The sequence below is a fragment of the Artemia franciscana genome, chromosome 4 (genome assembly GCF_032884065.1).
Source record: "Artemia franciscana chromosome 4, ASM3288406v1, whole genome shotgun sequence".
NCBI lineage: Eukaryota > Metazoa > Arthropoda > Branchiopoda > Anostraca > Artemiidae > Artemia > Artemia franciscana.
In genome coordinates, this window is record NC_088866.1 from 55,453,145 (window position 1) to 55,468,215 (window position 15,071).

General features: G+C 35.1%; 1 protein-coding gene and 1 long non-coding RNA gene across 2 annotated transcripts in view; one reads left to right on the plus strand and one right to left on the minus strand.

Annotated features, from left to right (window-relative positions):
- Positions 1–3,960, plus strand: part of LOC136026627 (uncharacterized) — a 25,887-nt gene extending 21,927 nt beyond the window's left edge. The window contains exon 2 of the long non-coding RNA XR_010617356.1: positions 3,633–3,960. This is a non-coding gene — a long non-coding RNA (uncharacterized LOC136026627). The remainder of the gene's footprint in view (positions 1–3,632) is intronic.
- Positions 1–14,856, minus strand: part of LOC136026622 (integrator complex subunit 11-like) — a 16,890-nt gene extending 2,034 nt beyond the window's left edge. Inside the window, exons 1-3 of the mRNA XM_065703349.1 lie at positions 14,653–14,856; positions 5,680–5,822; positions 2,248–2,374 (exon numbers count right to left, since the gene is read on the minus strand). Coding sequence (XP_065559421.1) covers positions 2,248–2,374; positions 5,680–5,822; positions 14,653–14,814 — 432 coding nt within the window. The 5' untranslated portion in view covers positions 14,815–14,856. The remainder of the gene's footprint in view (positions 1–2,247; positions 2,375–5,679; positions 5,823–14,652) is intronic.
- Positions 14,857–15,071: the final 215 nt, after the last annotated feature.

Consider the following 15,071-nt stretch of genomic DNA (forward strand, 5'->3'; position numbering starts at 1 on the left):
AGGGTGTGCTTTTGTACTACACAGGGTGTGCTTTTCGTCGACTGTGGGAGAATTAAACACTAAACCTTTTCCATATCTTACGAAATATATAAAAGTACCACGAGCATCAGAATGAAAACTTTTTTTTGCTTTCTAGCTCCATCTTTGGTCTATCCCCGAAAACTGTGATTTTCCACGAATTTTCTTTTGGTTGTTACAGCATTATTGAATTTTTTCGTTGCATAAATTCTCTCCTTTGTTGTCACACTGAACATTGAAAAGGAAAAAGCGACAACTTTTCTTGTTTACGAACAAGCCCAACCAAACAGCTATCACACCAAATTTATCTCAGTTTCTGTTCGTTCAAAGTTTTATTATCACTCTTTACTTTCAATTGAAAGAAACTGATTTAATTTTATTAAATCTTACAATGAGCTTAAGAGGCATATTTTGGCACTTTAAACCAAAGCCTATGCCAAAGTTAGATTAATAGCAGCTTATAATCTAAGCATTGCTATCTCTATTCTTGGACGGATTCGATCACCTGCTTAGCTGTAGATTCATTTAGGGGACAACTAGGGTTATCTACTCAGCCAGAATGTAAAAAATTGTTGGGTTTATTATTATTATTGTTCTTTTTTAATCTCATTGGCTCCATCAACATAATGATATGCCAGTATTACTGTTCAAATTCTTTACTTTATTATTTTTTTTCACCTTTAACATATTTGATCTACCTTCACTTGAATGTTCCAAGTGAGGGATTTTTAGGGGTTATTTCTGCTGGAGGTTATTCTAGATGGGACTGATCGTCGGGCGGAGCCTATTTTTATGTATTTCTGATGGGGTGCACCCTGCTCAAGGTAATCCTGCCGTGTAAGGTAATTCTTACGGTAGGGTAATCCCACCCTGCCGTGATGTGTTTTTACATGTTGCCCTTAAATGCTTTAGGAACAAGCTTCGATAACTCCTCTGATTGAGAGGAATACGATGAATTTGTAAAAGACCGGCATAATTGTCACGTCAAAATGATCTCAGATTGATTGCAAGTGTTCGGCATCTGAGCAGCACGAAAAAGCATATTTTTCAATTTTTTACAAGGAAGAGCGGGATGGTGTTTGGACCATCCCCAGGGGAGCTACCCACTTCATAGAGACACGTACGGTAGCACAAAAACCTTAGGGTATTACAGATATCAAAATAAAGCTAGGTTGAGCAATCTTTCCGTGTCTTTTCTTTGGAGACAAAATGTACCTAATGATTGTGACAATGGTTCTCAAGAGACCCTTAGCACCCTCTTAGACAAGTTTTTACTACTTGGGATGCCCATTAAATTATAGTTGTTGTTTCCCTCTCAAAAGTACGTTTGGCTAACTACTGTCATGCTCCCTAAAAACCTGATCTAATCAGTAAAGAGAGTTTCTGACAGACGTAAAATTTTACTTCTGCAGCCAGATTATACGGTGTCCAATAGAAAAAAGCCTTGGTGCGGGCTAAAATCCGGTTCGCCTCTGGTTTGGATCAGCGTTGAAAATTGATCCTTACTGGCCGGTAAAACTTGATCTAAAATAAATATAATCTAGTGACTGGACAGCGAAAATCAAACTTACTATCAGCATTCTATTTTGAATAGGAAATATGTTTTTTTTCTTACTTTCTTGGAAGATACGATAGAACTTCATTTTCAATCAGACATACCCAGTGGGATTTATACAGTAAAGTTGCTCGGTTATTTTTGCTCGACGAAATTTACCTCCTTCTGTTAGAAGCTAACTCTGTCAGAGGTCACTTGTTCACCTGTGAGTCCAAGCAAATTCAGTCCTTTGCATACAAGTCCAGTGGACATTGTCCGTCATGAGTGAACCCAGAAATCTCGATCATCCCTTACTTCTATCACTATCTACCTAGTTCTAGTAATTCTGCCCTAGGATGGACGGATGGATGATGACTATCTATCAGCAAGTGAAAATAACACCATTTTTATACAATCCTGAAAAAGGCTTATGCCAACTTTGCCTCTCATTGAAACTATCTGCCTTGAATTTTTCTACAATTAACCATGGCTTGATGGCAACTTCAGTTTAATTAACTCAGAAGTTAGCTTCTGTCAGGGATTAACTCTTGTGAACATTATTTATCGTAACGCATTGTCTCGGAATAACAAAAAGATCATGTACGTACTTTGGTTTTGGAACGATTTTCAACCTTTAGTTTTTACGGTGACATTCGGTACTAAAAGACCCGTTAAACCAGAAATGTATAAATTACCTCGTATAACCATTTTACAAGGATTTCGAACTTGGCACTTTGATCTTTTTGTCGTAGACTGACATCTACCGATTGTACGCAAAATGAATCATCCCTCCTTGTTACAACTTCCCAGTTCACCAAATCTCTGGAATGAAACGCAAAACGTAAATAAAGCTCATAAAAATAATGTTTGTATCACATCTAAGCGTGTTATATCTAAAAGTTTACATCTCTAAATATAATGTCTTATCTGAAATTTTCCTACTTCTGAGTTAATTGTCAAAAGCGTTTAAATAGCTATTCTCATAAGGAGGATCAGCAGGACAATGCAGGTTCAGTCACACTTAGACCCTCCCGTTCCAGGAAAAGTTATTTAAAATACCAAGAACATCACAATGAAAACATTTTTTTGCCCACAGGCTCCATCTTTGGTATATCCTTACCTGCAAATCGAATTTTCTACGTTTCTTCTTTTGGTTGCTACAAAATTATAATTGTTACGAAATTCAAAGAGGGGCAGCACTGAAGTAAGATGTGAAAGGGTTTTTGCCTCAATATTAGGCACAAAAAAAGACGACGACTTAGGAACGTTTTTAGGAACTCTCTTGCTAACTTTAAAAGTTGAAGGTATTTTTCTAACCACAAGACTTTGCTATAAGAAATAGAAAAATAAAAATTTTGAGAAATATATAAATAAATAATACATAAAAAGTAATATAATAATACATAAATATTATAAGAAATGCATAAAAACATAAATATGATTTTTACAAACCTTTGGTTGTTACAAAATTATGGTTGCTACACAAGTCAGCGTTGCAAAGCTGAACCGTGAACAAAAAAAATAAGTGGAAACTAATTGGGTAGAATTGATAATGCTTTTCGTTCGTAAAATTCAAAGATATTGCAGAAATCTGCAAATAGCCATTTAAAGAAGACATGTTAAAAAAAGAAGAATTACAATCAAAAGAATTTGCTATATAGAATAATTTAATTGGTTATCATATATCAAGGGGTGGAGCCAAACAGGGTAATTAATACAACTATGTGATGTTTCAGGAAGGGGTTTTCTAATTTTTGAATGGATTGAGCCTGGGAGTTTTTTACGGTATATAAAGCAAAAAAAAAAAAAAAAATGAATTTCACATTTGTACTTTACATGATACAAATTAAGTGAGAAAATAATTCTTTTGGAATCAGAAGAAAACAAAGATTGAATGAGGGTCAAAGGGATAACAAAAGAGAGGGACAACAATAGGATAACAGGTCTTTCCAAAAAGATGCTCTAGTAAGTAAGTCAATTAACTAATAATAACTGGTTCTTAAATCAAATCTTCATTCTATGTGTTTAATTTTGAAGAATTTTAGTAATAAAAATGCTAATGCATAGATTGGATTTTCAGCTATTCAACAATACATACACTTGTGGCTAAGGACGTTTTAGCAATTTGAGTGACAAAGGCGAATCAATGGGAAACCAGCCACGATTCCAGCTAAAGATTTGGCTAACGCTATCCGCTGCACCACCAGAGAGCTCACCCTTTGGTTTAATTCCCATGCAATTTTTTCTCCAGAAGGCTAAGGATTGATAAAGAAGCTTTCTGACTGCCTGGCCGTATTTGAATATTAAAGTTCAAATCAGGTGAACCTCTGTGCTGACTCTAGCTAGTTCTTGAATATACCTAAATGTTAATGAAAATGGACTTATAAATAAAATATTGAATTTAGTTACACAGTGTAATTTTCAAAGGCTTGATTTTAGAAATTTAAAGTGATGCAAAAAACTGTTTTCACAAAAAGCTCGACAATATCATCTTCCCTCTCCAGTGACATAATGAAAAAAAGGAGTAGTGAATGCACATTAGTTTTATGGCTGATGAAATTCGGTTTCTAATGCCCTATCAGTACGCTAAAAATTGAAAACAAAAAGTTCATTTCGTCTTTATAGCAAGCGCTCAAAATGACGAAATAATTTCAAGCACAGTAAAATGTCAGGCACCCTTATAAGTACTTTAGGGGTTAAATTTGTTGTTATCTGTCATTTTAGGCTGAAGGTAATAAAACAAACTAATATATTTGAATTCTGAAGCACACCCTATACATCCACCAATACGATATCGCTGAAAGTCGATATCTGTGGCATCGTGACAAATATAAGATAACAATGTATTTAATCGACAGTTATCACTAAATTATATGTAAAGCATAATCAAATAAGAATTGCTTGAATTTGCAGTTAATGCTGAAGGTGAAAGTAATATGCCCCCACAGTGGATGTTAGAGGCTATAGTACACATGGATAGATAAATTTTCTCAAGATTATTTTGCTTTAACTTGCAATAAGGGATGTATGTAGTGGAAAGGACCCCCCACCCAAAAAAAAAAAAATCAAACCTTTTCCAAAGCCCTCGGTATTTCTAATTCAAATTTTCAAATAAGGATTTGTCTTTAAATGCCCCCCCCCCCCGAGAAAATCCCTGTCTAGATGCCTGGATGTGAGTTTAATTAAATATCAAAGAAAGTATTGTCTGAGAAGCAATTTCTTACTCTAGGCGAGTCACTAGGAAAACAAAACTGTTTTCAGGAGCCAGGTTTGAAGCGTGTTTCGAATCGGATTCAACAAAAATTATTTTCTAGTTCAATGAAAAATCAAAGCGTTTCCATCTTACGGGCCAACGGGTTCCAAGTGTGTTGGATAGGGGTTGTTCAATTTTAGAAAGCGCCAGAATAACATGATTGAACAAGGGTCCTGAAAGGCCTAAACAACGGGGCTCAAAACAATAATCTGCAAAACCTGTGTCCACACCGTGTTGGATACGGGGTGGCCTGAAAACGGGGCTTTAAAATGCTTTATACCTGAACGTCATTGTTTATATTCGCCCGATCAATTTTAGATTTTAGAGCATATTATCCCTGAGCGTAGTAACCGAGAGCGAATGAAGCACCGTACCAAGTATTGCCTTCAAAAACTAATTTACCTTATACATTAAAACAGATGGAAAGGGCAGAGTCCAGTATTTTTGTTCTGGGGATTGGGGAAGCGGAGGGTAGTAAAAGAACTGTTGCTTGAGGTTAAATACTTTTATCCTGAATTTATGTTTATAGGTCTAGTAAAATTCAATTAACCACATTAGAAATTGATTTAACGTGAAAAATTAACCAGAAACTTAAAAGGAAGAAAATAAAATTTCAATTAGTGGCTGTGACATATAAACATTTCAATGGGAGGATTTAAAATTGTTTCTCCTAGACAAGTATACAGCAATTGTAAAAATTCAACATTTGACTCATAGTATTCTAAATTCAGCGAAAAACGCTTCGTGGATCAGAGCCACCATCTTTTAATTTCCATTGATTTATCTACATAATAATAATTTGATGCTGAATGGCACGGTTGTAAGTTCTAAATTGAAAAAGTAAAATAAAAACCTTCGCTAAAAATTAACTTACTTTTGAACCTTATTGCTTATCTTCGCTAGAGCAGTTGCAGGTTGAGAGTCGTCAGGAAGGGGAACTGGGCAGGAGAGGATAAGCTCTTGTTTCGGCAAACCTAGTTCATCGGCGGCCTTCTGAGAATCCATGAGTGTTAACACCTTCAAGAAAGATTCAGAAATTCAAGTCTTCTTCTTCTTAAATGGGTTAAAAGTAAAACGGTTTGCATAATCCCGTCATCGGAATCAAATTCCGAGCCCTGCAGTGTGTTGCTGTAGCTAAGTTCAAACTCAAGGTCCGGTATTACCAAACTAAGATGAGTCCTGTTGCACTACTACAGGGCATTCAAGATTCTCAAGTGTACTGATCGCAATATTCTTATACTCTTTCATAGTCAAATAATTCTTTTGGGAGGATATCACATTTTTAGCCCTAAGGTAAAACAGTTCATAGTAACCAGAAATTTGAAAACATGTTTCTAAAGAAAACTATCTATTGAGAAAAAATTGCCATTTGTAGCATATTCAGGAATACTAATTATTATTTTCCTTAGTCATAACAGTAAAATGTTTTTTGAAAACAAACTTATAGGAATTTTTTAAAAAGAAACCCCTGGAACCCCTTGAGAATGACATCACAGGAAAACTGACACAATGAAATTGAAAATGCAAACCTTAAAATGACATCACAGCAGTTTTTAGCACTTTCAAAAAAGGTTCCTATTCTAATTAAACTGCCTCGGTGTTTCAATAGCCGTTCTTGAAACATTGGTACAAAGAGTCAAACTTTAGCGCAAAGAGCAAGGTATTGGAGAGGGGGATAACCCCTTCGTATTGAATAATTTCTGCTCGTTTTGAGTTTTAATGTTGTAATGCCCCCCTCATGGGAATCCTCTTCGTGGAAATTTCTTCCCATATAAAATACATCCCACCCCATCAAACCCCCCCCTCCCCGATTCAGCCTGAAAAATTCTTCTTAGCACACTTTAATTTGAAGAAGACTTTAATGTCTAGTCTTTTTCTCGATCACTCCAGAAATCCATCCTTCCGTTAAAATTTTTCCCGGAAATTCAAAAAGCTGAAAGTAGCTCCAGGATCATTCCCCCGGAACAACTCCACACGCAAAATTAATTAGCAAAGAGAAAGTAAGACAACTCAAAAGACATTTCGTATTGGAATTCTACTAAACCCTCCTGGTGTAAAATTTCCCCTGAAAAGTTCAACCCCCAGAAACTTCCCTCTCCCGAAAAACTCTCCCTATGGAAATCTACACCAAGTATAGAATATCTCCCCCCACCCCGTAAAGTGTATGCATACTTCCCTATAACAAATACTATACGCAAGCAATGGCAAATTTCATAACATTTAGGCCTTTCCCCACGGACAGTGGTCGTTTTACGCCTAAGACATAATTATTGGATCTTTCAACTATGCTGGACAAAATGACTATGCCAGAATTTTAATCGGATAAGTTTGGGGAAAAAGGGAGGAGAAATGGGGCTAGCTATCCTCCAATCTTCTCGGTGACTTAAAAAGGGCACTAGAGCTTTCAATTTCTGTTCGTATGCACACTCTCCCGATCTTCTAGGATCAATATTTCGATACTATCACCCCTGGAAAAAACCACACCTGATGGTCTGGGTTTCATTAAGATTCCTCTACTCTTATGGGATATTTTCCCTTATTTCAAAAATCAGGCAAATTGTCTCAGGCTCGTAGCTTTTGATGGCCAACATTACATTTAATGAATCTTATACATTTAGAATCAGCATAATAAGCTGATTCTTTTTGATACATGTTAACATTAAAATTCCGTTTATTAGAGTTTCGGTTACATTTGAGCTGAGTCGCTCCTTACTTACAGTTCACTACAACGAACTGTTTGATTTATACCACCTCCTCAGTTTATCCCTTTTCGTGCTTTACTTACGAGCTTAGTTCCTCTTTAGAATTTTAATTGCTTTTAATCTTTTTGACATGTTAACTTCTGTGATATATGTTTTTCTGTAAACAATCATTTATATTTCTTTTTTATTGAGTTAGTTTTTAAGGTTAACCTTGAACAACGAATCCGGTCCATCTCGGATAGTGATAGCAATCTTTTGGAAATAATTCTCATCTTATGTTTCAAGTGCAAAAGACACATGTAAAAGAGAGAAAAAATAAAAATAATGCAGATTTAGAGAGCAAAATAGGAGAATAGGAACTGAAAAACCAAGAAGAAATAAAAGGACTTTTATTTTTGAAACAACAATAGGACATATTTTTCTTTTTTTCGGATTTTCATATTTTCAGATATTTGTAAATTTCTTTTACAAATATATGTAAAAGTAAATATATTTTACATATATATGTTATACAAATATATTTTCATTTTCATTTTAAAATTGATTTCCAATTTTCTTGTTTTTTTTTAATGCCTGAAGTGTCATAATGTGCGCCAGAGCATGTCATTGGGCGGGTACATTGTGCCACGCTGGTCTCAACTGCTAGGAGTCATGAGAAGATATGCTATTGGGGATTTTTCATTAAGTTATAATGATCGATTCTAGTGTAAACGGATATTTTTGCAGGAAAATGCCAGAAAAATGCTATAGGCTGATAATTCACGCCATAGGGTGCCATGTGCCAGGCATTGAGTGTCAAAGGAATGACACAAGCCCGCAATAGGGTGCCACGGTGGCGTGAATTGACATGGTGAATCACGAGGGGTGGGTTGAGAAAACACGAATCGATGGATTTAAAGCGTGATTTTTATCATGAAAATATCTGAAAAATGCCTTAGGAATGATGAGGGTAGGTGTCTCTATTACTTATTAGTGTCTTAGTGTTATATAGTGTCTCTACTGCTTACTAGCGAGAAACCGTAATGTGAAGTTGTCATTTTTTCTTATTATTACTATTGTCAGTAATAAGGCTTTCCCTGCATAAAACGTAATACTTAAGGCTCATTCAAAATGGGACATTGTTCATAACAAGATTTAAATTAAAACAATGTAGCACACAGGTACGTCAGATAGAGCAGTAGAAACGAGGCATTTTTATTAAAACCTCTCGGAGATATTTCTTAATACGGCTTAAATTTACCTCTAATAACACACCCCCCCCTCTACCCCACCTTTCTTTAATTCACGCTTTTTTGCTTATATTTTATCCTATATGAGCTTATTTCACGTTTTGTATTTCCGTTTGTTGAGATTCAGTTGTTTTTTTCTGTTATTTCTTGATTTTATATTTTTTTTAACTTGTATGTAAAAAAAAATGTCTGTGTCTTTTAGATTTCTTGTTCCGGGATGAATCTTTCCATACATGAGCAATGAAATATCTAAAGCCAATGCTATGTAACATCTCACTCATTCAATACCTGACTTAAACTTTCTATGTCATCTTAAACCACTAATACAATATAGCACGCAGTGTGTCCAATAGACTAAAAATCAATAGCCTAGCTGGATAGTTACACGACTCGGAGACGATGGTTAGGAGACACGCAATCAATTTTATCGTTCTAAAAAGCGTGAAGGGAATTCCCTGAGTGTAGGAAACACCTTGTCACGTTGAAGGTATTCCCCGAATCCAAATAATATGAACAGTTTGCTGGTTCGGCTGTCTAGCGCACAGTTCCATTGGAAGAAATCTCTATCGAATCCTAAAGCGGACAAAAATCTTTGGATTATAGAAGCTCCCTGAGGAGAAAATCCTGAAGAAAATGAAATCTGCAAGAAAAAACCTCTTAAGGAAAAATGCCTTGAAAAAAAAGAAATTCTGAAGAAAAAATCTCTTAAAGTATTATGTAACATCCCAAGTGTACACCGTCATTATGTAAAATCCACGTGTGCACCACCATTATGTTATAAGTAATACGCCATTACGTATCACTTACGTGTGTTTCGTCATTAAGTAACACGCACAAGTGCGCCCTCCCCACTTACAACTAGGGTTCATACATAATAAACCATACATAATAAATCTACCAAGTCACGCAAGATAATATCATCCTCCTCATAGATACACACTCCCAGTTATACAGGCATCCCCGCTTGACTAGCGGACCTCGAGATCTAACACGCCACGCGAGATTAACAAACAGGTGGGTTATACCGTTATAGGTTCACTATAGTATTGCGTAGGACCCAGGTGTTCGTAATAACATCCAGAGGGACTAGTGGCTCCAGTAATATATCCCCTATCTGACCATTTCAAACCACAGGGTCACCACTACCTTCCCGGCCGATGAAACATTCCTAAAAATTGTTAGCTAACTTTTGTAAATTATCTTTCCACGTGCTTGCAGAAAACTGGTAGACAGTATTGTTAGTTAACAGTTGGAAAGTCGAAGAAAGCTTATAATTTCTCTCCTATGCTTGTTTCGGTCATTTTATAAGAGCTGAAAACTAAATACATACGCTATTTTTAACCAAGTGCCCTGAAATGGGGGGGGGGCTGATACCCCCTGAAAAAATCATCAGTGTTATTTCTGACTCTTTAAACTCTTTTTCTTGTTATTTGGAAAATACTGTATGCTTTGTATATTGTGGAAGAGTTTATTTTGATAATCTAGATGCAAAAAATGTCGTTTGATTGAGTTCAACAGCCCCATCAACCGTTTTTTGGAAGCTTCAAATTCATGCCCCAAGCCCTTCCTAACATTTTGAATAGATACACTTTTGACAACCTAAGTCCACATAGTATCTTTTGATACAGTTCAACATTACCCCAATCTTCCCTGAAAGTTTTACCTTATCCACCTAAGCCATTCCTGAGATATTGCAGATACGCCCTTTTAACAACCTGAACGTACTTAGAGTTGTTTTTTTAGCTCAACATTTTTCAATAGTTTCAATTAAATCCTTCCTTGGATATTACAGATTGGACCTTTTGCGAATCTGGATAAAAATAGTGTCTTTTGATTTAGTTCAGCTTCCCTCATGATTTTAACTGGAATTTTCGACTTAATATCCTTAGCCGTTCCTGAGATTGTGGAGATATACCCTTATGACAACCTGGATTCACATAGTGTCTTTTGATTTAATTCAACGATCCTCTCGGCCGTTTCTAAACATTTTACCCTTCGCTGTTAGTAGAGTGATAAAGGTACCATACTTGAGGATCGCCCACCTTAACTATAGCAGGAGGCCTAGTTTCTGAATAGTTATATTCAGTATAGTATTTGGTCATAAAATGAACCATAAGTTACCACAGTATTTATATGATGGTAAGACAGCTAATATTATTGATATGCTATTGTAAACTGAAGATTGGCAGGACCAATACAAGGTATTAGGGTACAAAGGAGTGCTATTATTGATGTAAAAAAAAATCATTATCTAGTTGGGTCTAGGGTTGATTTAAAGCTGAAATTTTGGAAGGATAACTACCTTCCGGGAAGCCATGAAGTAAGTAGACTCCAGGATTAAGGGAAGCTTTCCAGGAAGAATTGAAAACTAAACTGGAAAGTTTAAAACTTGACAATATAGAAGATGGATGGAATAATTTTAGGAAAATAATTTGTGAATTTGTTGATGGTGTCTTAGGGATGAAAGTTAGGAACGCAGCTAAGAATATTATTGAAAATACTTTGTGTTTAATAGAGAGGAGTAGGGGTAGATGATAGATCATACGAAAATAAGAGGAATGTAAAGAAATTGGAGAAAGCATTAAAATATGAATAAAGTAGGTGTGAAGTGAAGAACATGAAAAAAAAGTACCAACGATCGGGAAGATGCTAAACCGGGATAAATTATGCACTAGCATAATTAACGTGTTATTCTTCAGTTTTAAGTCAAAGAGTGGTAAATTAGCAGTTTTAATTGAATTAAGGAATTTCACGTAATTACACACAGGAAAAAGCCTTCGGCTTTTTTTTTAGTAGAACTAGTAAATAACGGACTACCCTGGGCACCGTTTAAAGTATTTAACTATAACATCATTTAGAGTTATTACCTACGATCATGACATTATTCATCATCTTGTATCCAAAGATGCGCCTTTCTTAAAAAAAAAGATTTTATTTTAAACATTGTGTTTAATTAATTATAAAAGCGAGTAGATGCAACAATTTGTTTTTAAGGGAGCCCTTAAACAGCTCTACATGATGTTCTAATGCCCCACTAGCACCAGCGGGAAAAAACGGAAAAAAGAGGAAACATACGTGCTTCCCATGCAAAAAAGTGATTTTTTCTTTGTTTTCAAACCAAGGGACTGTAAGTTTATTTATAGGGTTTTCGACCATGTCAACTCCATTGGTGCACTTTTAATTTCAAAACTAAATTGGATTGAAAATAATTCATTTCGAGTTAAAACTGGCCGAGGTTCGGTCCTTTACTCCCGCTGCAATCATAATAGCCACATTTAGGTTAGTGTAAAACTTGAAAGGCTCTTGTAAGTAGGTCTATACGCCTTATTAGAAGTCTCAGACAAGAGTCAATTCAACTCCTGTAAGACTTAACCCTCTTACAACTACTATGACCAGGACTATTAAAGATGCATTTTTAGTGACCTTTGCAAGCATAGTTTGATTTATTACGTACCCAACCTCCTGCTTATTAGTTCAAGTTTCTCTACCCTATAGACTAATCTGCATTTATTAACATCTAGTTATGAACTTCTATGACTTGGGGTTAATAACGACAGAGTTTCTTGTCTACCCGTGGCAGAGCCATACCTGATTTATCTGTTGCAACTGCAAATTTATTGTCCAGATAAGCTAGTAATCGAGTAGAAACGGTAGAACAGACTGCAGCAGACTTACCGCGCTAAAGTACAGTTATAGCAAGCGTTTAATCTATTAATTGTATTGTTCCCTGGCTATGCCCAGGCGTTGTAAATTTCACCCCTTTAGGACTCGCTGTCTAAAACTTAGCAGTTAAAGGTTCGTTTATAAACCCTTTGAAATTGTTTTAATTGCCTGTTGTTTTCCAAAAATAATTTTATTTTTCGACAAAATATTCTGTTTAAAAATGAGTATAAGTCGTTTGCTTCATTTTCTACTGTGGCCGGCACTTACCCCCCGGAAAATCCCCCCATGGAAAATACCTCTCCACGGAAAATACCCCCATGTGGAAAATAAGGCATTCCAAATTTGAGAATTTTATTTGACTTTTGTTCTTTATTTTCCGTAGGGGGAAGAAATTTTGGTACTCGTGTATTTTACGCCACTCACTCAAATTACTCTTTAATTTTCTTTAAAAAACTTGTTAAAATACTTTAATAAATACTGTAAGCAATTAAATAAAAAAAAACTTTTTCAACTGAAAGTAAGGAGCAACATCAAACCTTAAAACGAAATTATTAAGAGGGTTGCCTCCTCCTCAAGACCTCTTTCTTTGCGCTAAAGCTTTTTCCTATAGAATTTTAAATAAAGCTTATTATTCAAATTAAACGGCCATTGGTTTTCTGGAATCGTTCTTAAAGAATTATGACACAAAGTCAAAACTATAGCGTAAAGAGTAAGGTCTTATGGAAGGGGTAACTCCTTTCATTCCGTTCTTTTTAAGTTTTGATGTTTCTCTTTACTTCCAGTTGAAAAAACTTGTTTTTTAATTGAATTTCTGATCATTTTTAAATAATGCTGGGAAATCCTGGTCTCTCTCCATGAAAAATTCTCGTTCTTGTGTATTATACGCCACTCACTCAAGTTTACGCTGAGTAAAACTCGAGAAAAAACCGGTTTCTTAGTTAGTTACTTTCAGCTTAGTCTGAGACGATACCCACAAGACCTTTCTCTTCACTCTAAGCTTTTGACTAAGAGATATCAAATATTCTTTTCTATGAAAAAGACTATGTCAATAAAAAATGAACAGAAATTAATTTAAAAACTTTTTCCACAAAACAAGTTTGTCAAAGAATAGTACAGAGCCTCATTAAGCCAAAAATTAGTAAAAATAAATTCAAATAATTTTCTAAGCGTAAAACTACCACAAATCACCATCAATAAATGAATTAATCCTAAAACGAACAGAAATTTAATAAATAACGGATTCAAACTCAAAGCGAGCAAAAATAAACATGAGTAGGGCTGAGAACCCCCAGACCTCCTCATGACCAGAGCATAATTTGTACTTTACTGAAAATAAAATATATTTTAATGCTTTCACTTTTTTTTAGTTCAATAAATAAAGATGTATTAAGACTACAATGAATAAATATACATTAAACTGACAATACACGGTCATTTCTCTTTTTTGTTTTTAGTGAAGTGCAAATTCTGTTCTGGTCTTGAGAAGACGTGGGTGTTGTCAGCCCTATTCCTTCAAATATTTGCTTGTTTTGAGTTAGAGTAGGCTATCTATAGTCATTTCTTTTGGCTTTTGGTTTCATTTATTTATTAATGATGATGATTTCCGGTAGTTTTACACTTGGAAGATAAAAAGAAAAAAAATCGTAGAATTTGAAAGCACTTCCGTCCGTAAAAACTTAAACAATAAGAATTTGATGGTTCCCAACAGCCAACTATCGTTTCAAAGGAAAGCTAAACCTTCTCAAACTTTTTGATACCATTTGTTTTTAGCCTAATTTTGATGATTGTTCGCCTACATTTTATTTCTTCTTCTTTTTTTCCTTTTTTTTTTTTGCGCCCGCTACTGCCAAAAATTGCAAAAGCTCAGAAGGAAGTCTTTTCAATAAAAATGGATTTGTGTTTTTTTTTTTGTTTTTTTTACAAGTTTTTAAGATACTTTTGGTGTGTAAATACCTATTTCCACGTTCCTTGGCACTTTTCAACGAAACTATAAAAAAAAACTCAAAACAAAAATTTCAAATTAGAAACCTGATTTTCCGCTGGAAAAATTATTTGAGATTGGCAAAATTAGTATAGTATTAAGCATCTGATATCAGTTTCTGAAAAACAGAGTTATAAAGCTAGAAAAACGAGCAAAGAAATACCAAATAATAGATGGCACTAGTGATTTCTTATTGACACTAGAGCCTCAAATCATGAAGAAAAAACAAAACATCCCACTCTAATGAAAAAACGCACCAAAGGACTACTTACATCATCTTTAACTACCAAAACACCATGAACCAAACAAGGTCTTTTCGGATCGGGTGGATTCATTTCATACTTTTGTTTGCACTTCATTAAAAGCCCTTGATCAATCACAGCATGGACAGGCAGAGCGGTTTTAATAACTGCTGTCTCACCATTAGCTGGCATAAAACAATCTATACCCAATTCCTGAAAGATTTAGAAGTCCTTTAATTATCAATGCATTCGACAAAAATAAAGAATACAAAGAAAAACAGGAAATGAAAATGAACAAACAAGCCAAAGGAGGGCGATTTTTAGCCTGTGGGGGGAAAACACAAAGACAAAGCAGATGTTTTGACAAAAACCTCCGCTAAGCCGTTCTCAGCGGTCGAAAAAAAGGGGAAAAGGAAAGATGGCATATATAAAGAAAAAAAAATAACTTA